Source organism: Mesoplodon bidens (genome assembly GCF_964165515.1).
Source record: "Mesoplodon bidens genome assembly, chromosome: 1".
Taxonomy (NCBI): domain Eukaryota; kingdom Metazoa; phylum Chordata; class Mammalia; order Artiodactyla; family Ziphiidae; genus Mesoplodon; species Mesoplodon bidens.
The window spans coordinates 51,277,534-51,303,711 of NC_138176.1; the positions used below are offsets into that span (position 1 = coordinate 51,277,534).

At 55.9% G+C, this 26,178-nt stretch overlaps 3 protein-coding genes across 3 annotated transcripts; all 3 read right to left on the reverse strand.

Moving 5' to 3' along the window:
- Positions 1-561: 561 nt before the first annotated feature.
- FAM25A (family with sequence similarity 25 member A) lies at positions 562-11,652 on the reverse strand. The gene is made up of 6 exons (XM_081248992.1): positions 11,501-11,652; positions 5,936-6,235; positions 4,813-5,001; positions 3,346-3,621; positions 1,629-1,738; positions 562-827 (listed from the first exon to the last, which is right to left on the reverse strand). The coding sequence occupies exons 3-6, from the start codon at positions 4,847-4,849 to the stop codon at positions 615-617; spliced, it is 636 nt and encodes a 211-aa protein (XP_081105118.1). The 5' UTR covers positions 4,850-5,001; positions 5,936-6,235; positions 11,501-11,652; the 3' UTR covers positions 562-614.
- Positions 11,653-12,458: 806 nt separating this feature from the next.
- ADIRF (adipogenesis regulatory factor) lies at positions 12,459-14,816 on the reverse strand. The gene is made up of 3 exons (XM_081243226.1): positions 14,656-14,816; positions 12,856-12,918; positions 12,459-12,651 (listed from the first exon to the last, which is right to left on the reverse strand). Exons 1-3 carry the CDS (start codon positions 14,714-14,716, stop codon positions 12,545-12,547), a joined length of 231 nt encoding a protein of 76 aa, XP_081099352.1. The 5' UTR covers positions 14,717-14,816; the 3' UTR covers positions 12,459-12,544.
- Positions 14,817-20,530: 5,714 nt separating this feature from the next.
- SNCG (synuclein gamma) lies at positions 20,531-25,107 on the reverse strand. The gene is made up of 5 exons (XM_081218427.1): positions 24,953-25,107; positions 24,101-24,142; positions 23,650-23,777; positions 20,988-21,059; positions 20,531-20,746 (listed from the first exon to the last, which is right to left on the reverse strand). The coding sequence occupies exons 1-5, from the start codon at positions 25,071-25,073 to the stop codon at positions 20,726-20,728; spliced, it is 384 nt and encodes a 127-aa protein (XP_081074553.1). The 5' UTR covers positions 25,074-25,107; the 3' UTR covers positions 20,531-20,725.
- Positions 25,108-26,178: the final 1,071 nt, after the last annotated feature.

Here is a 26,178-nt window from a genome sequence, read left to right on the forward strand (position 1 = left end):
AGGTGTCTGAAAGCTGTGCACAGCTACTGCGGAAATAGGCTTTTAAGAAATGTAGCACAGACACTAACAGTTCTCAAGAGCTCCTTGCTGACAGAAGCAGCCATAACGTGAGAGCGGCACATCTGATTTATCACAGGGACTTATCTGACCCCCAGTGGGTGCCAAGGTGCTGGCCTCTTGTCCCTGCAGAGTGGACACTCAGGACGTAACACAATGTTTCCACGCAAACAGGAACAAACCCAGGGCTCAGTGTACACATTTCACAGCTTTTTTTTTTTTTTTTTTTTTTTTATTTCTGGCTGTGTTGGGTCTCCGTTTCTGTGCGAGGGCTTTCTCCAGTTGCGGAGAGAGGAGGCCACTCTTCATCGCGGTGCGCGGGCCTCTCACTGTCACGGCCTCTCCCGTTGCGGAGCAGAGGCTCCAGACGCGCAGGCTCAGCACTTGTGGCTCACGGGCCTTGTTGCTCCGCGGCATGTGGGATCCGCCCAGACCAGGGCTCGAACCCGTGTCCCCTGCATTGGCAGGCAGATTCTCAAACAGTGCGCCGCCAGGGAAGCCCCCGTTTCACAGCTTTTTATCGCGATTCAGGAAGAGCCTGCTGGTGGCAGGCATGCTCACTGTCCCAGTTTGCCCAGGCCTTCTGCTGCGTGCGTGACAGCATTTGTGATTGTGTTGGTCACCGTCTCAGTGACTTCCTTTACCACTTTGTCCCCTGTCTCATGGGTCTTTTTTAAAGCTTCAACAATTGTTGTCAGGAAGAAAGGATATCCAGGTGAGCAAAGTAAACAATTCAAGCCACCCGCTGGGTTGGAGTCACCTGGAGTGGCCTGTGGGATGTGGCAGTCTTACCCGTCATGCCCTGGAGGAGTCTGTGGGGCAGAGGGCAGCACAGCTCCTGGAGGAATGCATTCAAATTTGCTTTTATTTCTCCAAACAGCTTGCATTTCTCCAACTATTAGTGAGAGAGCATCTGCTTGTGGGTGTACTACCTACTCATGCCTCATTTTTCTGTGAACTGCCTGTTTGTATCTTTTGGTCATTTTTATATTGGTTTATCATTTCTACTACAAATATTTTTGCCCAGTTTGTTGTTTTTCTTTTGGTTTGGCTTACAGTTTTTTTTTCCACTATGGAAAGTTTTGAAGTTTTATATTGTCCAATTTACCTAGTATTTCCTTTATAGCTGTTGGATTTTGTCATCGTTAAAAAGATCCTCCCTCCTCTGAGATTATGCCAAAATCTATGTTCTCTTCTATCAATTTAATAATTTCACGTATTTCTATTTAAGTCCTAATCTATCCGGAATCTATTTTGTTGTAAGGAGTGAGATATACACGTGCTTTTTTTTTACATAGTGATACTCACAGCACAAACATATAAACATTTATGGAAATATGTATTCGTGTAAATATATGATTTTATGTCTCAAATGTTTTGTTCCAGCATGCCTGCACCTGGTCTTTTGTGATGTCATCCTCTTAACATTCCACAGAGAGGACTATCTAGATGGAACTTGCTTTAGCAAAATATGGCCTGTGACCTCAGATGAGCACAGATAACTATACACCAACTGAAAGGATGCCACACTGGGGTCAAGGTGTGATCTGGTTAGGCAAGGATCAGGCTGCTGCCAGCACCCAGCTTCCCTCCTTCCCCGCCCCGACCTTGGCCGTACCATTCTCTCCAGCCTCCTTGGCAGGCTCCACCGCCTCCTTCACCACTCCCTCCACGATGTCAACTGAAACAATGAGACAAGCCCAGAGTGAGAGCACAGTGTAAGCTGCCTGTCCTCACAGCAGGACCCAGACAACCCTGGATACCCTGGAAGGGGCTCGGGGATACTGCCCCCGCCAGGACAGGACAAGCTGCTCCCAAGAAGGGCCCCCAGCTGGCTTCCTTCAGAGACGGGAGAGGGGCCCGGCTGGCAGGAGATAAGCTGAGTAAGCCAGGTAAAGGCGCAGGGCTCTCCATGCCCCTTGGCCAGCGAGGCCTGGAATGCCAACGAGGGACCTGGAGCCAAGGCCGGGCGTGTTTCCCAGGTCACCAGGCCTCTCAGGCGAGCTGCGGTCCTGCCTGTGGCCGGACGGAGGCTGCGCTGCAGTGGGAGGCTGAATGTCAAAGCTCCCTCCGGCAGCACCAAGCTCCCCAGAGCAACTCCTCCAGCACCACGAAATTCTCTGCCCTCCCAGGTTGGTAACGGGCTAGCCCTGGAAGACGCCACGGTCAGAAGACCTGGCTCAGCTTCTACCTCCTAGAATCACCTCCACCACTTGGGTCCCTCGTGTGCAGACTGGGAGTGACATAGCACTCAGAGAGTTGGTGAAAAGAAAGGGGGTGCTAAACAGCAGCTGCAAAGTTCAAATGAAACACAGACAGGTTTGCAGCCCTTTAGAAAGAGAACAGCAAACTCCGGCACAAGCTGTTTTTCACAAAACGTCCAACAAGTGGGGCCTGGATCAGCCTCCCTGCATCCAGCGGCTGACGTACAAAAAAGGATTTCTGGGTTTTTTGTGGGTTTTTTTGGCTGCACTGGGTCTTCGTTGCGCGGGCTTCTCGTTGCGGTGGCTTCTCTTGTTGCGGAGCATGGGCTCTAAGCACGCGGGCTTCAGTAATTGTGGTTCGCGGGCTCTGGAGCACAGGCTCGGTAGCTGTGACACACGGGCTTAGTTGTCCCCCCGGCATGTGGGACCTTCCCGGACCAGGGCTCGAACCCTTGTCCCCTGCACTGGCAGGCGGATTCTTAACCACTGTGCCCCCAGGGAAGCCCCTGGGGACTTTGAAGAAACTGAAAATGTCCTTTGTGTAAACCCTGGGGACTGACTTTGAACAGAATCAGACTCGGTGGTTTCTTAAGCAAAAAATCTTTGAAGCTTTAAAGTTATGCTAAAAATTAAACTCCATCTTCCTTATTCTGTATAGGATACTCGGAATAGTTTGTTTTAATACTGAAGGGCCCCTCCCTGCTTTCCAGAGGGACGGATTTAAGCCACCAGCTGCTCACCCAGCACCCTGGCTCCCCTCTCGCCACCAGGGGCCTCCTCTGAGCTGCCCCCTCCCGGCCTCAGCCACAGACCCCAGGAATGTATCAAGCCCAGGGGGCAGAGCAGGGCTGACAGGGAGGGTTGCTTGGGGCAGTGCACCCCTCATGGCTCCTCCCCGAGGTACCTGCTCAGCTTCCATAGCCCCCCACCTCCATCCTGTCCCTATGCGGCTGATCAGCCTCAGTGCCCCATGGGGTCAAGGCCTGCCCCAGTCCTGCTGGGATCAGCACAGGCCCAGTCGAGTCTGTCCCAATCCCCCAGTGGCAGGAACGGTGCAGGTGGAAAGGAGCCTCGGGGTCCTTACCAGCTTTCTCGGTGGCCTTCTCAGTGCGGTGGGCCAGACCCTCGGCGGCAAGCTTCCCCAGGCCTCCCAACATTGTGCAGCGACAGGTGGTAATCAAGCAGGATGCTGGGGCCTGAACCAGTCTGCCTGGCTGGGCTCTGGGGCACGAGCCCTGGTCCCGGTGGTGAGTCAGCACAGACGGCAGGAGGAAGAAGCTGGGTGGAGCCACCCCAGCGCTGTGGCTGGGGCAGCGCCCCTCTGGCAGCATGAGACCCACACACCCCATATCCTGGGACCCTGTGAGGGGCAGGGACAGGGAGCAGGGTGAGGCTGGACAGAGGGATCAGCTCTGGGACATGCCCCTACCCCAAGGCAAGAGGCCCGAGTGCCCTGTGGGATGAGAGGCATTTGGGGACCGCAGCCCTGCCAGCCCCCTAGGCTCCCCGCAGCCTAGGCATGGTACCTAGACAAGGGCTAGGACTTCCAGCCCACTGCCCACAGTCTCCAGAGTGACCTAATCAAGGATTTAGGGTTTTGTGGGCCTGGGGACCTGGGTGGCCCCTCAGGCCAGGAATACAAGTGTAATGGCGGCCGCTGCCCTCCCCGTTCCCAAGGACCTCAGTTCTGGAGAGTGGCTGTGCAGCCTCTCCTGGACAGGCTGGGGGGCGGGAGGAGTCAGGGCCATGCCTGGCCCAAGGCAGAGGAGGACACAACATTGACCAGAAGCCTAGTCATCCCTGGCTTGCAGTCACCTGGTTCTCACACATGGGAGCACCTGAGTGACCCAGCACTGAGGTAGCCAGCATGTGAGGGAACCCAGCCCGCCCTGCGCCTTGGGGCCTGGTCTCTCAGGGGAGCCCTGTGAAGTCAGCAGTGCCCACCCAGGCGGTTCTAGGGGAGTAGATGGAGGACCCCACTACCATCTGGGGAGGTGCTTCTGGCCGTAGCAAGAGTTCCCAGAAAGCAGCTCTACTAGCCCCTGATGCACCACACACATGCTTAGGGAGCCAGGCTGCCTCCTTAGTTACTTAGGATGGAGGGAGATGCCTCAAGTCACATACCACATGCTGCTTCCCTTAGTCACTAGCCCAGCCTGAGCCTCAGTTTCCTCATCTATAAAATGGGGGCATCCATGCCTGCCTGGCCTTGTCACTGTCAGCTGCTGGAACTATGCGTGCAAACTCTTGGTAAACTTCTGTTCCCACCCCCTCGTCACTGATGTGCTAGGGAGCGGCTGCTTGGCAGTGAGCCCTGACCAACCAGTGGGTGGAGCAAAGAGTGGCAGGGGTATGAGCCTGCCTTGGAGTGAGAGGGCCTGGAGATGGGACCTGCCGCCACTGGCCAGGAGTCATGGAGGAAAGGCCCTCCCAAGGCCCTACTCAAAAAGTCCAGGCCTGGGGCAGGAGTTTGAGGCTGCTCCCCCCTTGTAGGCTCCCTCATCGCTCAGACGGGTCCAGGAGGGTATGGTGGGGTCTAATTAGTATTTACCTGACACAGGCTTTATGGAGCCGAGGCCCTCCCACATCCTGAGTGGTACCGGAAGGCCCTGGGCAGTGGGCGGCCCGCCTGGGGTGGGCAGTGGATGCTGTAGGCAGCAGGAACTCTGGGTCACAAGGCCACAGCCCCACACGTGCCACTGGCAGGAGTAGATCAAGTCTTAAACAATCTGGAGAGTCCCTGTAAGAAAAAATACACTACTACTCTCTTGCAAGTTTTATAAATATATATGCAAGACCCTGTGGACTCAGAAGGGGCCATGACAGTGAGGGCCCTGGAGCTTAAGCAGGTCCAGATGACTCTGGCCTCCCCGTGCCACAGCCAAACACCAGAAAGCTCTGCTCACAGTATCAGGACAATGCTGCCAAGGGTAGGGGCACTCCTGGGACATGGCTGGTGCGAGCTGGTCTGAGAGACCCACAGAGATGCTCCCTAGGCCCATCAGAACCCCTTCCCTGTTTTCTCTGACGTGTGTGTGTCCCCCACCCCCAGAGGGGTCCTTTGCGCCAGACTCCCTGTCAGGATGGCAGTGTCACCCACCAGGTCTGGGATGGCTTCCAGACCCCACGACCCCTCCCCACCAGGGCCCACCCTGGGGTACTCTTCACCATCCCCCTCTCCTCAGGAGCTCACCAGCTCCTCGACAGGCCCTGGTCAGGGCTTGGCCACTCAGCAGGACTCTGGCTGCACTTTTTCCCTCCCTGTCAGACTGCTGTTGCCTTCACCCTATCCCCCCTGCACATGGGACCCTCTCCTCCTTACTGCATGGCCCCAGTGTGAGCACCCAGACTCCAGTGACAACACACCATGGCCCCAGATCTCCTGGCAAGGCTGGGTTCAGGCACAGATCCCAAATGCCCAACAGGGGGAAGGCAAGAGAGCTGGAGAGGCCAAGCGGCCCAAGACTGGACTTGGGCCCCAGACCTTGGTGCTCTGGCCCACATCTAGTCCCACAGGCCTTCCCACTCTAGCTCTGACCAGCTTCCTGTCCTCTCAGCTCAGCCCAGCCCATCTGCGGCTCCCAGCCAAAGAAACTAGGACAGCCCAAGACCCTCCTAACCGGGATTCTGGTCTGAGGGGTTGGGTGACTCCGGCAGTGAGCAGTGTTACTTGCCTGGGTGAGGTTGAGATGACTGACTCAGGTGGGAACCACCCCATCTTGGAAGAAGCCTGGCCCATGCTGGGCCCCAACAGAGCAGGCCTTGAACACAGGCACCCATGTCAGCCTGTCCTGAGTCAGAAGGTCAAGTCCTGCACTTGGGGCAGGGAGAATCGAGCCTTGACAAGAGTCAACTAATTCTCCAAGTAGAATCTGCTCAACAACCCAGTCTGGCAAAGGACCAGCTGACTACATCATCAAGTCAGGACAGTCAATTTTTCAAACAGCAATTTGCCAACTGAGCACGTAATAATTCTGAAAAAAACAAAACAAAACTGTGAGTACTTAAATACTTAGGGCTGTCTTATGTCTGAGGCATGATGATTTTTTTTCCTCCTGTGATTTGAACTTCAAATGCCATGAATGTCAAGAGTTTTATGACCGTCATCCTGCCTATGCTTTCTCCTACTTCTGCTTCATGGACTTGAGCTCCCAGTATATACAGCCCACATATCTTGCACATACAGACCCCTCCCAGCCACAGGGAGACTAGACTCCTGGAGACTTGGTTTGTCAGTCACCAAAGGAAGACTTCCCCAGCAGATCAGCACTCATACATCCATGGGTGTCAGTCAGGGTTCCGGAAAAAATCAGAGGGCACATCAAAGGGATACCTGAGGGAAGGGACAGTTCACAAAGGTGTGGACAAACTTAAGGGAACCAATGAGGGATGGCGAGGCCCCCAGCGACCAGGAGCAGTGGGAGTTGTTTCCTCCCTGGGCCTGGAGGGGCTGTAGACCCCGAAGAGAGCTGCAGCTGTAGGAGAGGGTCAGCAGACAGGAGCTGCAGCTGTCAGCAGAGGAAGAGGGTCACTGCCCAACCACGCCCAGCAAGAAGGAAGCAGGAGGAATAAATTCCTCTCCTCTTCTTCTCCATCTCCTTTCAATATCCCCCATTGGCTGAACCCAACCAAGTCCTGAGGGTGAGGGAGCCCGGGTGATGCAGTTCAAGAGGCAGGTTACCAGGGCAAGGGCAGGGAGGAGAGGATGTGGATTCTCAGCAAAGAGAGAACACCAGCTCAACCTGCCAGACTTCTAAGTCTGGAAGCAATGTGGCTGCAGCTTAATCCTTAATTCAGCCCATTTCTCCTTCCTGAAACTCTATGGGGCAACAAGAACACAGGAAGAATTTTTAAAAGCCCATCACCAACTCACACATCAAATTTAACTTTTCTGGGCTTCCCTGGTGGCGCAGTGGTTGAGAATCTGCCTGCTAATGCAGGGGACACGGGTTCGAGCCCTGGTCTGGGAAGATCCCACATGCCGCGGCGCAACTAGGCCCGTGAGCCACAACTACTGAGCCTGCGCGTCTGGAGCCTGTGCTCCACAACAAGAGAGGCCGCGATAGTGAGAGGCCCGCGCACCGCGATGAAGAGTGGCCCCCACTAGCCACAACTAGAGAAAGCCCTCGCACAGAAGCGAAGACCCAACACAGCCAAAATTAAATAAACAAATAAATGAATAAATAAAAAGCTAAGCATTTGAAGCTCTTTAAAAAAAAAAAATTAACTTTTCTGAAGTTAAGTGTCACTCTCTCCTCATCTCTGCTACCTTGTTGTCATTCCCTCCTTTCCACTGCCTTCCCACCTGTCCCGTGTAGATAACTGGTCTCTCTGATGCTGGTTTATCCTCCTGCATTTTCTTCCCACAAATATGCAGAGACATGTGCCCTGCATATTTTCTTGCATCCTCCTTCTTTCTTTACAGGAAGGATAGCATACCAGAGATATGCAGTTTTGACTTCACTTTTTTTCTACCTAACAGTAAAAACATACTATTTTTTAAATATGAAAAAGAATACCAAAACAACATCACAAACAAAGAAATCCCACAAAACAGTGTGCTTCAAAGGAGGCACATGAAAATTATTACCTAACGTGAATTAAACTCCAACATGAATTTTAGAAAGAAAATAAGACACTTAATAAAAAGCATTAGTAGTTATGAAGGAAGACTGTAAAACAGAAATACCAAAATTCAGGGATGAGATGGCAGACGACAGGAGCAGGCAGAATAGGAACTTACATAACTCTGGAATAAAACAGAAGAAAAAAGGTAAAACAAACCATTGCAGAAATGAAGACTAAACTAGAAGGAGCCACAGTAGGTACCTATGGGAACAGAAATGAAAAAAAGCAAAGACAAAAGAAGGAGCCATATTAAAGACATACACAGTGTTTGGGAGACAATGGCAGATGTGGAAGGTAGAAAACTTTGTGCCCACAACTGGAATTCCCAAAGAAGAAAGCCAAGCAATGGAACAGAGCAAATATTTAAAAATACAATTAAGAAATGTTCCTGAAATAAAAGAAATCTAGAATCAATATGGAAAGGGCAAACAGCATACTAGGGAAAACTGAACCAGAACAATCATCACTGAGACGAACCCTAAAAAAATTATTGTACCTTAAAGGTAAAGGGGTGAGAGGGACAGATTAGGAGTTTGGGATTAATACACACTACTATATATAAAATAGATAAACAACAAGGATCTAGTGCATAGCACAAGGAACTATATTTAATATCTTGCAATAACCTATAATGGAAAAGAATCTGAAAAAATATGTGTATGTAATTGAATCACTTTTGTATATGTAACTGAATCATATACAAAACTAAAACTAACATAACATTGTAAATCAACTATATTTCAATAAAAAAGATAAAGAACGCCAGCCAGCCAGAAAGATCAAGTCACTTATTAGAAATTCCAGTGAATTAGAAATCAGACTGCTAGGGACCACTCAACCTTCTGTGGCAGAAAGTGGGGCAGCCATACCTAGAAGATGCTCATGGAAAAAAGTGTGAGATGTAAATTTCAAACCCAGTTGAGGATAAAGTATAAAGGCTACAGACAAACATTACCACACATTTAAGAACTCAGAATATGGTTCACATGAGTCCTTTTTTAAAAAAATTTTTAACTTTTTAACCTTTTTTTAAAAAAATAGAAAATGCCATACACAAAAATAGGACACTGTGAACCCTCATGGAAACACTGCAATAACCCAAGGGGCCTAGCTATAACAATTCTCAGCTCAGATCCCAGATGTCTTCTCAATTCGTCTGAAAATATTTCATTCTTGAGGAAACTTTTAGAGGACTAACTCCAACCAACCAAGAGATAACAGAAAACATTTCAGCAGAAGGAATGGCAGAGCGCTTCTAATATTTTCAGTTGCAGATCTAAGACAGAACAAAGGTGTGGAGGAATGGGATGCAAATGCTATGTGTTTTCACAAAGTAGAAATGAGACAACTAACAACAACAAAAACAAAATAGGAGAAAAGGAGAGAAGGTGGAAAGCAGAAAACTCTGCCCCTTCTCATCTGTAATTTGATGGGAATCAGAGCTGAGAAGTCCAGTGGAACCAAAATGTGATGTTAGTGACTTTGTGTTTGGTTAGTTGGAGAACTGAGATTTGGAGAATTAGGAACTGAGGAATTGCTAATGGAAGAATTAATCTTTGGAGATTTGACCAAGACCCAACAGGGGCAGTGGCCAACGCTGCCTTCTCCTCAGCCCATCTGGGCTCAGCTAGCTTCATGAACCTCACGGAGACAGGCCTGGACTCCTATAAGCTCCCATGGCTCCCCAGCACCATGCCCACCTTGTCCCAGACATAGGACCAAAGACAAGTCCAACCTGGCCCTGCGCCCCAGGGCTCAGTGTTGGGGGAATAGAGGCACACAGAAACAGGCATTGGCACGGTGCATGGGAGCATCAGCTGCATGGCGGCAGGGTTTGTGGAAGGGGCTGCATTGTAGGAGATGGCACCATGGTGAACCTGACAATGTGTCAACTCTGTTTTCTGGTAGGAGAACCAAAGGACCGTCATCCCTGCATTCATGTGGCAGATGTTGCCAGAGCCCCACTCTAGGCTCTGGGTGTGCACTAATCAGTAGAAGGGACTTGGCTGCAACCCGTGGACAACCATCACAGTGAAGCACACAGGAGAGCGACTCATTAGTATATAACCGTGGAAAAGAAGTACAGTGGGTGTGAGAACGTATTGGCAGTAGCCAGACCCATTCTGTGTATATGCTGGGGGAGGATCAGGGAAGCTGAGATCTGAAGGATGAAAGAGCAGGAGCAACTTGGACCAGGGTGGTTAATGACGGAGGATGGACAGCATTCCGGGTAGAAAAAAAGGGCTCATGCAAAGACTGAGATGAGCAGAAGCACAAGGCCAAGGGAAATGAACAAGGGTTAACGTGGCTGAGGCAGAGAGGGAGGGCGTGTTGGGGGAGGAGGCTGGGGAGGTGGGTGAGGCCGGCAAACACAGGACCTTAGCATCAAGGTAACATCAGGATTTAAGCTTTTGTTTGCAATAGAAAACCTAATTCACAGCGGCTCAAACAATGAGGAAACTGATCCTCTCACCTAGCTCCTGGCAGCTGCAGGACTGGTTAAGTTAGGGACTGAATAAAGTAACTTGGGATCCGGGTTCTTTCTATATTTCTGCTCTGCCCTAATCAGCAAGTTCGCTTTTCCTTAGGCTTGCTCCTCCTGTGGTTAGAAGTAGCTGCCGGAGTTCTAAGAATCATTTCTAGACACAAAAATGTTTAGTGGAATAGGAGAAAATGCTTCTTCCTTGGTTTTTTTTTTTTTTTTTTTTTTTTTTTGAGGCTGAAAAACCTTTCCTAGAAGGCTCCTGGCCCTCCTCGCCTTGGCCTGAGCTGGCTCACACATCCATCCCTAAGGCCGACACTCCCAAGGAGAACAGGATGAAGAGGGATTGTTGGGCCAATTGGAATTTCTCCTGAGTCAGGCAGGGGAAGGATGCATTCCAGAAAAATGTGAGGGCTCTGCCAGTCCAGCCCCACCTGCCTCCTGCTGTGGCCCCAGGTGGTCTCTCCCAACCCTGGCATCCTCTCCTGGGGGCAGGGGCTCCTGGAGATGCTGGAAGCACCTCCAGATTACCCCAGGTATCTCTTCAAGGACCTTCCCTTTAGGCCTTGGCCCATTTTGCAGACTAGCTGAGCCCTTCTTTAGGGGACAGTCAGCAACAGGAACCAAGCATGGAACTGGGCCTGGCCCTGGGGTGAGGGTGAGAGATGCTAAGAGTTAGGGAGGAGACCTGTTGCTTCCTTGGGAGGGATCTCAGATTGGAGAAGGGAAAGGTCACCTGGGAGGATGTGAAGGGGAGGGATGGGGGTGGACACGACGACACTGCCCCCTGCTGCCATGTCTGGAAAGCCTCTGGGAAAGCCGGCCCCGAGTCAGCGTGTGAAGGAAAGACGACGGTTTTTTTCCTCCATCTCCCCAGAACTAGGAAGTGCCGTGTAGCCAATATTTGTGAGTTGAAACGGCACGACTACGTATGTGCTCATCCAGAAGAGAACGAAATCATTACGGACAGAGGGAATAGTGTGTGCAAAGCCGTGGAGGTGGGGAAACGGAACGAGGCGTCACCTGCCGAGGTGTGGCGGGCATTCATTTGAAAAGGTCAGCCAGCACGCGGCGCCAGGGCTGGGCCTTATCCTGTGGCAACAGTGAGTCACCCATCAGCCGGACTTACCCAGGGTTGGTATCGCGTGCATGGACACGTGGACACGTGCTGGGGAGGTCGGAGGGAATAAGGTTTGCGCGAACTCTAGACCCTCTGGGGGAACCTGCCCGATAAAAAAGCCGGCCTCTGCGCTGGGCCAGAAAGTACAGGCGCATCCGGAAGGGAAGGGGTGCCCGAGGGAGTGGCCTAGCGCGCCTACGCACACACTGGGTCCCAGCGCTTCTCGCCCACGTGCGCCACCCCGTGCGCCGCGCCCACGTGCACCGCCCCGTGCGCCGCAGGCACCTCCCCCGGGGGGGCGCGTCTTGGGCGGAGCTCCTGGCGACCGCGCCAAACACAAGTCAACTGGGTGGGACTCAGATCTTCGGGGCGTGTCCTCGCCCTCCCGGTCCTGCCCCGTGACTCACCGTCGGGTGGGACAGTCGCACAAACACCGGGCGGGCGGCGTAGGGTGTCGAGGGCCAAAAGCTCCGTCCCTGCGTCCCCTCTCTTCCCCGAGAATTCCTGCCCCCTGAAGTCCTCGAGGGCGCCTGGCCCTGGGATGCCTCGATGCTTCCAGCCCCCCGCCCCCAGCTTAGCTCACTGGGAGAAGTTCCCGAGGCCCGTGCCGTTGGACCCTTCGCCCCCCGCCCAGAGCTGAGCTCCTCCAGGATCTGGGCACCGAGTATCCCCCTCCTAGGAAGGGGCGGGTTCCTGGAGCTGAGGGAGCGGTTTTGGAATCGGGGGCAGGGGGAATAGAGCGGGGGAGGGGCACATACCTAGATGGGGGGTTGAACTTCGGATAAGGGGGAGTCTGGACGCACGGTTGAGACATGGGAAATGAGTTCTTGGACAATCCGTCTGGGTTTCCGAATTTGGAATGCCAGGACTCTGGACGTCGGGGCTGAGTTTCTGGATACCCGAGCATCTGCTCTAAGCGAGGGAGGGCTGGGCCCAGTTGGGGAGGAGGCATGAAGTGGACACAGAGTAGGCATATGTGCTTTAATGAGGTGGCCCGCCAAGAGCCTGCTAGAGCTCCGGGCCTGGAAGGGAGTCACCCATGTCTCCCTTCTGTCATTTCAGGAGGCCGAATTTTTTCCCAAAACCCGAGAAAGCCTCAGAGGCCTGGTTAGCAGTCTTGTCGATGGTTTCCTGGGTAGACTTGGCAACCTGGTCCATGGCTGGGAAAGGAAAGGATAGGGCAGTTGAGTGCGGGGCCCCGGGGAACCACAGCCCTGCAGGGTTAGCCTGGCCTGGGTCTCCCTCCCCAGGAAGCAATGCTGGTAGAGGGTCTGCAGAGGAGAGGGTGTGTCTGGGCAAGGGCTGGGTGAAGGGCAGGGCCGCGCTGGGGCTGTCCACCCTCCTGCCCACCAGCCCCACCAGACCTTTCTGCCCTGTTTCTGTGGTCTGATCCACCACTTGCTGAGTTGCTGCTCCAGCCGCCGTCACTAGAACAGAGACGTTGGTTTTAGCCCCTGTTGAGATACCACCAACCACAGGGGCCCCACCATTGCCAACCTCATCTGCCTCTAGAGTGGTCTGTCCTACAGGCCCAGGAATGGATGCCATTGAGGTAAAGTTCTTTGACCAAGGCCACTCAGTGAGGGGCATGAGCCCTTTCCATGATTCCAGGTTGTTCTTGTTCATTTGTAACTCTGGGCTCCTCCCCTCTGGCCTGCTTCCCTTGCCTCTCCAGGATTGCTGCAAAAATATCCAAGTGGGGAAGGAAGGCAGGGCTGGGCCAGGCTGGAATTGGCATCTGGGCTGTGGCTGCTGCTGGGCACAGCCCAGGGAGAACCCTGCCGCCTTTAACAACTTCTCCCCCGGAGGCGTGGCCCAGATGCCTGAACTCCCACATGTAGAGCACCGGGGCTTCTACTTTGCAAGGCCCTCTTACTACCTCCTCTCTCCTGTGCCTCTCCCCAGAGGGCACACAAGCAATGACTGCCAGTGCCTCCGTGAGCAGGCAGCGTAAGGCATTAGGAAACGAAGTGTGGAAAGTAGGTGAAACTTCCAAAGTCAGGCTATCTCCTCTAGACCAGAGTTTGTGCCTGTGAAGAACAGGGTTTCCAGGGGCTCAGGTGGGTCCCCACCTGCTCGGTAGGCAGACAGGTGGCTCTGGCCTTCAGAGATCTGACTCATCCTTGCTGCTGAACAGGAAAGGGCCTGCTTTACCCAGACCCTGGGGACCAGGGGGTACAGGGGTCAGGCAGACCCTGGGTCTACTGCTCACAGAGGTCCCTGGGGTCTTTGTCTGACGTAGCACAGTCAGGGAAGGGAAGACTCTGCACTCAGCTTACAGATGGGGAAAGCGAGGCCCAGAAGGAGGGGTACTGTAGACAAGAGGCTTCCCGGTACCATTTTAGCCTCAGGGGAGCACCTGTGGGCTTTCCTTGGGGCACTGATGAAGGAGGGGGTTGGATTAGGTGTTGTCTGTTGACTGGGATATGTGTAGGACAGACTGGGAGCTGGAGTCCCAAGGGAGGCTGAGCTGGGACTGGAAGAGCTGCCGCTGGTGGGGCTGAAGTCTCCTTACATACCCTACTGCCCAGTCCATCCCCAGCCCCCAGCTGCATAACCTCAGGTCTGAGGGGGAAAGAGCCAGAGGTGGAGAAACTAAGACTGGGGACCTGCCCTGCCCGCATGAAGGTGGGAAGGTCCTCTGCGTGAGGACTTAGGAGGAAATGAGTATTTCGGAGGAGGGCGGGGAGTGCTCAAAACAAAGCCCGGTGGGATTCTGGAGCCACCCGTCCCATCCTGTTTCTGTACGCCTCTGGGACCTGGCGGGCAGAGATCAGGCATGGTGGCGGAGCGCGCTCATGGTGGCGGAGCGCGCTCTCCTCGTGGACCCTCACTCTCCCCTGAGGGCCCGGGTGGGGCCGCTCCCGGCCCTAGCAGCTGCCTCGGATTGGCTCTGGCAATGCCCAAAGCGCTCCCCACCCCGCACCCCGCACCCCGCCCCACTCCTTAGGCACTGCTGTTCTCCCACTTCCCTCAAGGCATCATTCCCGGGCTGGTCCGGGTGGGCGTCCTTCCAGGTCCCTGCAGCTCAGGAGAGGGCCCTTCCTAGACAGAACCGCCCGCCGACTTTCCGGCTGTGCAGTCCCCAGGCTTCTGCCCCCAGCCCCACCCCCGCGTCCACCCGGGGGTCCCAGTATGTGCCCTAGGTCGCGCGCTGTCCTCACCCGCTTCCTGGGCCGCCCCCTCCACTTGCTGCTTCAGGTCCTGCAAGCCTTTGCTGGCCATGGCTGCTGGGGTCTGCGAGGTGCTTCAGGGTAATCGTAGCGACGTTGGATCCTGCTCAAAGCGGCGGCGACCCGGGCACCAGCTCTGGTTTTTAAGGCGCCCCAGGGCCGGCCCGCCCCGAAAGGAGGGGGGTTGGAGGGGGCGCGGGGCGGTTCCCAGTACTCGGGCTCAGGGGAGTGACCGGGCCCTGCTCCAGTCCCCGCCGGCCCGAAAGCACAACCTGGCCTCCGGCTGTAGTGGGAAGGCGGAGGCCCCAACCAGGGTCTGGAGCGGGGCTCGGGGCTGCAGAGGGGCTGGATCAGGGGTCCAGAGAGCGGCTGGGGGCAGAGGGGGGCGCACCAATCTCCCTCTACCGCGTGAGCCGGACTTTTCCTCTTTGACCCTGAAGATTCCCCAACCTGTGAGCGCGGGGTCAGCACCAGGTCAGGATCTCAAGGCTGGAGTTGTAATTAACAATAGCAGCTGCCTTTTATTAAGCATTTACCTTGTGCCTGGCGCTGCCCTAACGCTTACAGCCTCTTGTGTAACCCTCACAACTCTTGGAATGGGTGTTATTAGCAGTTTGCAGGAAGAAATTGAGGACAGAGGGCGAGCTAGGTCTCACCCAAATTCACATGGCAGGGACTCAAGTCCGAGTCGGTGGGCTGTAAACCCTAGCGCCCTGACCCACGCCGAGCTGGCGGTCCCCACAAACTCAGCCTGGACACTGCAAACCGGCCCTCTGCCCAGCCGCTGCTGGGACAGGGGTGGGGGGGGAGCGCAGTGGGGAGATGGTCGAGTAAATCCCACCCCCTTCCGAGAGGGCGAGTCACTGGCGTGCGTGCGACCCTGGCTGGGGACCAAGCAGCCTGAGGGGGAGAGGGAGTAACGGAGAGGGCGGCCCGTGTGTGTCCAGCCCAGGCAAGGAAATCGTTGCCGGTCACCAAAGCCCAACGACTTGGGCAGGAAGCACCCCAGGCCAAACAGCGAGGAAGGGAGCGGCCAAGCCGCAGGCCTCTCAGGTCACCACTCCTGGGACCGGCGCGCGGGGCGTGGTGACGAGGGGCGGCGCTGGGAGGGGAGTTAGTGACCTGTGCGTCAGTAGGGCAGCCAGGGATCCCAGAAATAGCAAAACGACCCTCGAGGCACAACATCCTGGCGCTCAAGGGTGCAGATCGGGCCCCCACCCCGCCCAGCGCTCTTCCGCTCCAGAGCCCGCCTTCAGAGTCTGGAGGCCACCCCCTCTGCGTCTCGGTGCGGCGGCTTGTCCCTCTCTAAGGCTGCTCTCTGATTCATCCTCTTTGGGCCTGTTTCTGCACGTCCGTCGGGGTCTCCCCTATTTTGGAGCTCTGGGAAGCTCCCACCTACCCAGGTCTACTCGGCTGGCCCAAGCTCTGCCTGTAATGCGTGGGGAGGGGTGGATAAGCCTTGGAGGGTCAGACCCTGGTGTGGGGTATATGGAAACACACACACACACACACACACACACACACACACGAAATTGATTAAGGGAGAAGGATTCCTGGGCAAGAGGAAGGGGCAGGCGCTGAGATCAGGTGGGGGGATGGGACACCAAACGCAGACTAACAAAGCAACTGCCCCGCCCTGCCCCGCCCTGCCCTTCCCGGCCTTGAGCCTGGTCCAGCCCCGAGCACTAAGGCGCTGCAGAGCCGCCTGATGGTACCTCCTGGACTCCGGGGAGCCCCGGCCAGACCCTGCCCCAGGCCTGCCTGCCCTCCTGAGGCCTGCCAGCCCTCCTGAAAAACCACCAGTAGCACCAGTCCCTTTAGCCAGGAAGGCCTTTTACACGGCTCCAAGTTAGCTCACCCGTAGCTGCTGTTGCTATTTGGCACCAGGCCCAGTGGGCAAGGAGCGAGACTGGGAGGCAGCAGCCTCTCTGGGAGGGGCTGTTGGGCCCGAGCAGGTGACAAAACAGACAGTTGAGTGTAAAGCCTCAGGCACCAGAGTCAGACCTCTTGGGTGCAAATACCCCCAGGGCAAGTTCCTTCATCTCTCTGAGCCTCAGTGTCTCAAGGAGCCTCATCAAGCCTCAACTTCATCAAGCCTAATGGTGGGGGACACAATACCAGAATCTCCCCAGAGTGTTACGGTGAGGATTAAATGGGCTGATGGATGCCTGACACTCAGCTGAGGGTCCTTCAAGGTGGGGGGAGGGAAGGCCCCCTTAATCTTGCTAATTCTTACTCATCCTTCCAGTTTCATCGAAAATATCACAACCACGGGCTTCCCTGGTGGTCCAGTGGTTAAGAATCCGCCTGCCAATGCAGGGGACACAGGTTCGAGCCCTGGTCCAGGAAGATCCCCCATGCGGAGCAACTAAGCCCGTGCACCACAGCTACTGAAGCCTGCGCGCGCTAGAGCCTGTGCTCCGCAACAAGAGAAGCCACCACAATGAGAGGCCTGCACACCGCAACGAAGAGTAGCCCCCGGTCACCGCAGCTAAAGAAAGCCGGCACACAGCAGCAAAGACCCAACGCAGCCAAAAACAAATTAATTAATTAATTAATTTTTAAAAATATATCACAACCTCTGAGAAGCCTTCCTTAACTATCACAGATTAGATGAAGTATGCCATATTGGGCCTCCCAGCATTCTGTACTTCCCTAACGTGACACTTACCAGACTTTAGTGATTGCTTTTCAAATTCTCTCTCTTCCCTCTGTAGGAGAGCAAAATTTGACACTCCAAAATGTCATTTTGGCAAGCCAGTTATTTCAAGCTGAAAACAATCAAGGCCCAAAAGACTCAGGGAGAAACTTTGATCTTTCCCCTTAGCTGAATTTAGAGAGAGGGCCTTACAGGAATAGAGCTATCGCCATAAATAACTAGAGTATGAACTAGGTGTGTAGACAGGGAGGAACCAAGAAAAGTCTATTTGTTAAAATTCCTCTCTGTGTCCCATTGTCTGTACATGGCCCAGCAAACATTTATTTACCGAACACTTGCTTTTCCATCTCCATGTCAATTGCCTTCCTCCCCAAATCTCTAGCCCCAAGATCCTCTTTTGTCTTTAGCTGAAGATGCTATTTAAGGTGAAGGCTTCAGCCATTTTGACAAGTTACTCAGTTTTCCTGGGTCTGTCCCATGTATACACGCTATTAAATTTTGATTTTCTCCTGTCAATCTGTCTCATGTCAGTATGATTCTTTGAACCAGCCCGAAGAACCTAGAAAGGTAAAGGGAAATCTCTTCCTCCCTGACACCTCCAAGATTCTGAGCAATTGGAGAGGAGAGACCATACCTAGTTTGCTTAGTTTGGTTCCTCAGAGTCAAGCACCTTGCCTGATACATGGTAGATGACTGAAAAATCTGTTACAGCAGTGTTGGAAGAGGTCAAGAGGGTGTAACTGTTGGTTGCCTTGCATGCTGCACCTGGGCAATCAGAGGCTCCTCACCCCCTCCCCTGTCCTTGGAATGTATGTCCTGCCTGCAATTCCCATACTAGCGGCCATTTCAAGGACACAGCCTTGACAGAGTAAGGTGTTGTTGAAACCCTCTGGATTGAAATATGACTGACCCCAGTTAAGTCCTCTGTTAACTTTTAAGATTTTGGTGGGCTGGGGCAGAGATCTATTCATCTTGTGGCCGCCCAAGACAAGCCTCATATGTAAGTTGTCTTATTAAAACTGCCACCTACTGGGACTTCCCTGGTGGTCTAGTGGGTAAGACTCCACGCTCCCAATGCAGGGGGCCCGGGTTCTATCCCTGGTCCGGGAACTAGATCCCGCATGCACGCCGCAACTAAGAGTCCGCATGCTGCAATGAAGATCCCAAGTGCCGCAACTAAGACCTGGCGCAGCCAAAATAAATAAATATTAAAAAACAGAACTGCCACCTACCAAAAAAAAAAAAAAAAGGGACAGGGTGCCTGGGGCTTCTTGGATAAGGAGAGGATGGGGGGAGAGCAGTAACTCCTCTAGGGAAGTCAGGGGCAGCCCCACAGATCCCACAGCACATAATAGGGGGCTTAAAGGCAAAGAGCACTGCAGTGCCCATGGGATGGGGAAGAGGCTACCTGGACCAGGCGGACCTTGTTGTTTGATCACAGGAACTGGCCCTGGATATGGGGGTGAGAGCGGGGGGCAAGCAGCAGGGACCCTCCCAGGTTCCTTCAGCAGAGGAGAGGGCACTGGGACCCCAGGGGCCGAGTCTAGGTGTCCTCCTCCCCCAGTTACCTGAGAGGGCCCAGCTCCTCCCCTCTTTCTCTCCGGCAAGCCCAGGCCCCAGGTGCCCTCCTCCTGGGGCACGCACAGGCCTGCTGATGAGCAGTGTCTGAGCCCGGGAGCAGGAACACCCGGGACTGCCCGCACCTCTTCCAGGCCCTTCATTCCTCCCATAGTAGGTTTTGGGGGCTGCAAGAGCAGCAGCTCACTGCTCCTTTCTGCCTCCTCAGCCGTGGATACCCATGACCGGCAGGCTGGGATACAACGAAGCTCAGCTGTGTTTGACTGGTTCCCAGCCCCCAGGGCTGCCCTTGACCTCTGCTCCCCACCACAGAGGCAGGGTGGTAGGGTGGTGTGGACTCAAGTTTGGGTGCCCACACGCAGGGCTGGAGGGCTGGGGCAAGCCACTTAGATGCTCTGAACCCAAACTGGCTGTCAAAGGAAAGGGAGCCCTGCTCTTTGCTCAGGCACCTCTGAAAGAGACTCCAGGGCGTGATGCCAATAGCCCTTCGTGTAGGACAATGACCACCCTGGTCCCCGGGTTGTTTTGAAACCTTGGGGGTGGCAGCATCTGCCATAACGCCACTGGAGCCCCCACAGTCTGGGTGGACGTAGCAGAGCATGGGAATCAGCTGCATGGCTCTGGAGCGAGGCCACCTGGACTTCTGCCCAGGTCCCAGCTTCCTAGCTTTGTGCCCTTGGGCAAGTTATTTAACTCTCTGTTTCTCAGTTCATTTTCGACGAAACTGGGACATGCCATTTGTTTTGAGGATTAAAGGAGGTAAAGCACTCAGTACAGTGTCCCACACCTGGGAGGAGCTTAACAAATATTTTTACTCTTTTTCTCTCAAGGCGGAGGCTGGCTCTTCTGCCTCTAAGCTGTTGTGTTTTCTAATGATATTTGACAGAACTCTTCGGTGAAAGGGAAAGCCCAGGTCCAACTTGGTGGGGAGCTCAAGGCTGGGTGGGACCAGGCGGGAGGAACCCTGGGGTCATGTCCTTCTTCGCAGAGGAGGATGCAAAGAGTCCCTACTATGGGTTTAGACTTCCCATCTTTGAAAGTTACCATCTGCTCCAGGGAGGGGCATTAGGTGTCCCTGTTCCCAGAAGGAACTGTTCCACCAAGGACACACATGGAGGGAAGGCCCAGGAGGCCCATCCTCACCCTCTGTTGTCAGTGGGGACCATTCCCGGAGGGTGAGCCAAAGCTCAAAACCTGGGGCATCCCAGTCTCACGCTCCAGCGGACAGTGTGTCCTTGAAGGTGTCTGCCCGAGCCAAAAGCAGGGATGCCACCTCCATGTTAAAAGCCAGTGGGGGTGGCCTGGTTTCAATCCCTGGTCGGGGTACTGAGACCCTGCAAGCCACACAGCATGGCCGAAAAACAAAAAACAAAAAACGACAATGGCGGGGTGGCGGGGTGGTGGTGCAGGGGGATTCCCTGAAGGCAGTGCCCGCTATTAGTAGGTTCCAGAAACACGCAGGGCGTTCCCGTAGCATACCTGGCCCAGCTCCTGTTCCCAGAGGGCCCAGAGGGTGTCTTCATGAATGAGGCAGCACAGACAGGAGGCCTGAGCAGGTATGCAGCAGGGATTTGAGTTTTATTTGGAATCATTAAAAAAAAAAAATTCATAGCAGCATCGGTGGGGTCAGAAGGACCAGAGGGGATGAGGGGACAAGGGAGGCAGGTGATGGTGGTGGCGGCAGCATGGGAGGACCAGCCTGTGGGCAGCCAGGGGAGGACGTGGGGGCCATGGGCAGCCCCATAGGTCACACTCCAGGACCAGACATTCCTTGTGCCGGGAGGGTTGGGGTTCCTCAGGGCCTCCAAGCTCACCTGCAGCCCTCTAATCTCCTCCACTCTTGGTCTGGGAGAGAGAGAGACTTTCACACACAGCTCTGGGGCCCCAGCCCTCAGTGGCCACCCTGGGTGGGGTGGGGACAGGTGTCATCTGTGCCCCTCTGCCCTGAGGGGGTCATCCATGAGGAGACCTCACACTCAGGCTCAGGGGCCTGCAGGTCAAGAGGCTCCCTTGAAGGCTCTGGGGCCCCAGGAGGGAAGCAACTTGCCCAGGGACCCCCCTGTAACGCCAGAAACCCAGATCCTACCGCCTCAGCCACTTCCTCTTCCACTTTGGCAGCCTTGTCCTCCTGCGAGGGGGCAGGTTGCTGCAGGTCCTCCTGTGGGAAAGCAAAGGGGATGTGGGACCAGGTGGAGGGCACAGAGTCCCCAGCTCCTTGCATCCCGGGCCTTGTCACCCTGGCCTCAAAGATGAGCAGAGGCCCTCATCATCTTGCTCTATGTGGAGGTCTGGAGGTGAGGGAGGTATGAGGGCCAGACTGACCTTGGAGGTGATAGAGCCTCATGTAAGAATTCACAGCGGGGGCTCTGTCTGATGCTGCCAAGGCCTTCTGGGGGTACCAAGTACCCCTGAGCCCAGCTTCACCCCCAAAAGCAGATGCTGAGTCACTGACAGTCCCTGGTTGGGCCTCCTCCATGAGGAAGCCCAGTGAGGTGGGGTGGGCAGTGGCCCCTGAAGCACTAGGCCTGACCCCACCCTCAGTGTTCCTGAATCACATGATCACATACCCTTATCCTCCTGTGACCCCAAAGAGCCCTAAGAGGAGGTGCATGTTATCACCATTCACATGGCGACCCTATGCCTAGATAGGCCAGGTATCCAGCTTAAGGCCACAGAGGTCAAAGCAGTGACGCTTGTAGGGATCAGGTCTGGCTTGCTCCAGGCCCAACCCTATCCCAGTAGCATGAGTGCCACCCTCTTTCCTTCTCCCTGCCTCCTGGATGGGCACTGGGCTCAGGCTGGTCTGGTTGGAACCTGCAGTGGTTATACGGTCCTCTCCCACTTCCTATCTCTTTCTACCCACCTACACCCGGCCAGGCGCTTGCCTGAGATGGCGGCCTGCCTGGGGGTGGTCGTGTGAAGCTGGTAGGCTGGGCCAGACTGGGTGATCAGCTTGGACACTAGTCTCAGCTCCTACCTCTGGAGGGTCCTGCCACCTCTCTGTCCATGGGGCCATCCTGCCCCTTGGTGGACTGGGGCAGCCAGAGTTGGCGCAGGCGCTACAGGCAAAGGACAAGTGGCCGCCAACCTAGTCCTGCTGCCCCAAGGTGGGTGCATGAGGCCAGCGGCATGAACGGTCAGACAGACTGGCAGTGCTGCATCCTTCTATGGTTCACTGGAGGGTGAGTCATGGTTTTTGGGTGTCACCAGGAAATGTCTTCCTTGGGGTAGCTCCAAGGGCTCACCAGCCCTCCTCCAAAGTCAGAGAAGAGTGCCCAGGCTTCTGCTCAGAAGTGCAGGGGCAGCCTGACCCCATCCCAAGGCCTCTTTTGCTGGAGGATGGGGGAGGGAGGGGCCTGGGATCTCCTGGGGTACATTTGGGTCCTGCCCAGGGGCACTGATGATGATGATGTAGTCACCTCCCTTTGTCGGGTGCTCACCATGAGCAAGGCGAAGCTGCTTCATGGGGGCCATTTCCCTGCATCATCACAGCCCAGTGAAATGGATCCTCTCAGCCCCACCCTCCCCCCACCCCAGGCATTTTACAGCTGAAACAAGGGAGGCCCCGGAGAGCTTCCCAAGGTCACAGAGCTAGGACGAGGCAGAGCTGGGAACGAGGAGGAAGGGCGCCTGCCTGTTCCTAGGATCCGGAGACCTTGTGCTGGCCCTGGGATCAGACGCCTTGGTGCTGCCCCCAGAGGCAGGGGCAGGGTGACCCCCTACCCTTCCACCCACCCACTCCCTGGAGCAGGGGTTCTTAGTGCTGGGTGCCTGGGACTCTACCGGCCCCTCGGGGCCTGGGCCAGGTAGGAGAGCTTTCTAAAGCACAGCCTCGTACAGAGCTGAGACGGCACATCTCTGGAATAGGAAAACCTCCTGCCCACAATGCTCCCACCATGATCTCCCGCTCAGAGTCTCCCTTTCAGAGGATAGTCTCGGGACCCAGGCTGCCCAGAGAATTGCAGGCTCACTCAGACTAGCCATGGGACCTTGATTACCATATCTCTCTGGGCCTCATTTCCACACCCTGTCTCATGGGATTTCGGGCCAAAGAAATGAGTTAGTAGGTGTAAAATGCTTCAAGCAGAGTCTTTCTGTGGTGGGTTCTGGGACAGTTCTCCCAACCAGCCCCCACCGCCTGGGAGTGCTCCCCTGCTCCTGTGCTCTCTGTTGCCCGGTGCGCGTGTATGCGCGCGCACACACACACACACACACGGGCACACTCACACCAGGCACAAGCACGCACACACGCACGCTCACAAAGGTCGAGGCAGAGGGTGTGGTCAGAACCCTCACTGTTTTTCCGTCACCAGGGGGCGCTGCTTCCCTGCTCCTCCTTGGAGGAGGAGGCCCTGCCCAGCCAGGCCCGGAGGGAGGCTGGCGGTGACCTGGCAGCTCTGAGCTGGTGTGCACTGCCCGTGGGAGGCTGCCTGTCACCACTCGGGGCCTTCAGGACGCCGCTTTCGCTAGTGAAATGGGGTGTCTCCTAAATGCTGAGCACCATCAGGAGAATGCGGTCTTGCGCCTCATTCCAGTTGGGCCCCACACAGCTCCGCTCACAGGGCTGCTCGTGAGGATTCCAGGACTTAACGGACGTGACAACTCCAAACACAGGCCAGGGCCCCTGAGTCTCCATATTCCCCTGTATGTCAGTGGGGTGATAATGCCTCCTCCCCAGCTGGCCTCCCTGAGGCCCAGGGGAAAGGGTGGGACGGGTCTGAGGGCCAGGGCTGGGGACCAGGTCTCACCTTGTGCACCACTCTGGAGGTGATTGCGATGTTCTCTGCTTCCTCCACGGTCTTGGTGGCCACGGTGTTGACACTGGAGACCACGGCCTCGCTCACGGTGTTGGTGTGCTCCTTGGTCTTCTCAGCCACTGTGGGAGGAATCTGGCTGGCTTTGGCCCTGACCCCACCCCACCCGGGCCTGGCCTTCCCGTCAGGCCAGGGCAGCCCCTTTCCCAGGGCGCTCAAAACTCTGGCTCTACTGGAGACCTTAGACTCTCCGCTTTCTGACTCCGGGGGAGCTCTGACGACGATGGGGGCAGCCCACCCTGGGTCTAGCCCCAGATTCTGGAGAAATCTGGGTCCGTGTACAGCAGGGGGGAAAGGAGGGGCCTGGGCTTGGGCCTTTAGCACCAGGGTGCGAAAGTCCCTGGACGTCCCAGCCTCCATGTCCCCGGGTCCTGGGGCTCCTTACCTGAGGTCACACTCTGCACAACACCTTCCTTGGTCTTGGCTCCTGTGGAGGAAGTGGAGGCGTCAGTCCAGTCCCACTCCTGGTGTTGGGAGGGGAGTGGGCCAGGCAAACACACCACAGAACAGCTGGACAAGCTGCAGGGTCAGTGGGAGGTAAGGATGGTGTCTGGGAGCCGGCCATCCTTTCAAAGGCCACTTCCTGCTGTGTCTGGAGGAAGGGGACGGATGGGAAGTGGACAGGACAGGATGGGGGGATGACAGAGACCAGGCCTGAGGTAGGGTCTGGACCTCACGTGGGTATGGCCTGGGCCTCGGAAGCAGCGCAGGACTGGGTCAACGAGAGCTGAGTCATCGGCTCAGCCTCTCTTTGGAAGGAGCTGACGGGGGTGGGGTGCACGGGAGGCTGGACAGGACACTGAGGGCTGGTCTCATCTCGCCTGGCGGGGTGGGGACCTGTGGCCTGGCTGCTGAGCACCTGCTTGCTCAGTCCGCGGGGCTCCAGGCTCAGTGTGGCTTCTTACCCAAGTCAGGGGGCCTGTGGGTGATGCTGGGCGGGGGCGCTGGTGTGCGTTGGTGTGTGCATCTGTGTGCGCACAAACAGGTGTGTCTGAGGGCTAAGTGCCTCCCTTGCTGTCCTGTTCCAGAGGCCCCTGGGGCCCTGAGGAGACCCAAACAGACAATGGGGTGTGCGGGAGGGTGGCGGTCCTCCAGGGCTGGGAGACCCTGACTCAACTGCCAGATCCTCATCCCTCTCAAAATGCCTCCCAGGGGCTGGGGGATAAAGTCAGGCCCAGGTAACTGGGTGGCCACCAAGCTGCCCTGCCCTGCCACGCCCTGCCACGCCCAAACTCACCCACATACATGACACCCTCCTTGGTCTTCTCAGCAGCCTCTGTCACCCCCTGCTTGGTCTTCTCCACGGCGCCCACCACACCCTCCTTGGCGATTGAGAAGCCCTTCTTGAAGACGTCCATGGCTGTGGGCAGGGACGGGGTCCTGACTCCCCGGGCGAACTGTGAGTGGAGCTGGCTCGAGTGCTGCCGCAGCCGCTGTCCCTACTGCGGCCTCTTAGTGACGCCAGTGAAATATTGACGATGCAGCAGCAGCTGATGGGAGCCCAGCCAGCCCAGGGGTGGGGGTGGGGAAGGAGGGAGGGAGGAAGCAGGCTCGCCCCCGCCCTTCTCCCAGGGTCCCTGAGCCCCTGCCGGCTCAACCCTCCCCTCCTGTCCCCTGCCCTCCCTGGAGGGGCCATAGAGGGCCGGACACATCCTTATCCATCACTGCCCTTCATTCATTTGCCGCCCTGCGCACCCACAGGGGCGGCCTTGACTGGGTGCTCCCAGGCCTGGGGCTGTTGTATCTGTGTACATCTGGGGCAGAGAGGGGTCAGAGAGGGGGGCAGGCACAGAGAGGGGAGCTGCCTCTGTTACCAGCATCCAAGGTAGGGCAGGGGTCAGGACCAAGCAGGCCTGTCAGGCAAGAGTGGCCAACCTCCCAGACTGGCCTGGGCTACCCAACTTCTCACCAGCACCATGGATGCCCCCATCCTGGGGCTCGGGCAAGGCCAGGTGGAGGAGCTGAGCCACAGAGAGCTGACCCAGGCCCTGGGCCCAGCTACAGACTGTGCGACCCTAGGACAGCTCCTTTCTCCTTCTGAGCCTCCACCCGTCTGCTGGCTCCCACTGCCCAGTGGTGAGAGACGCTGAGTAGGCACGAGTGCCCCCCACTTCCTGGCCACCAGCATGGATGGGCAGCAGGTTCCCTGAGGCTCATCCGACCACTTCCTGCTGCCCTACCTCTGTGCTGGTACAGTTCTCCTGATTCCCATGGGGACATGCGTGGTGGGGCCACATCCCCCCGTGTCTCCCACACCCCCAGTGTCCCGGACCCGAGTCCTCCCGGGGCACACAGGAACCGGCCTGTGTTGTTGGCTGCCCCTGTGGGGACCAGGCTGAGGGTGAGGGGGGCCGGACGAGACTCACCGGGTGGGCCGGCCCAGGCCACTTCCTCTCTTTGTTGTCCCCGTGCTTTTTTTTTCCTTCTGAGACTTAACTTGAAGACAACGTCACCAGCGCTGGC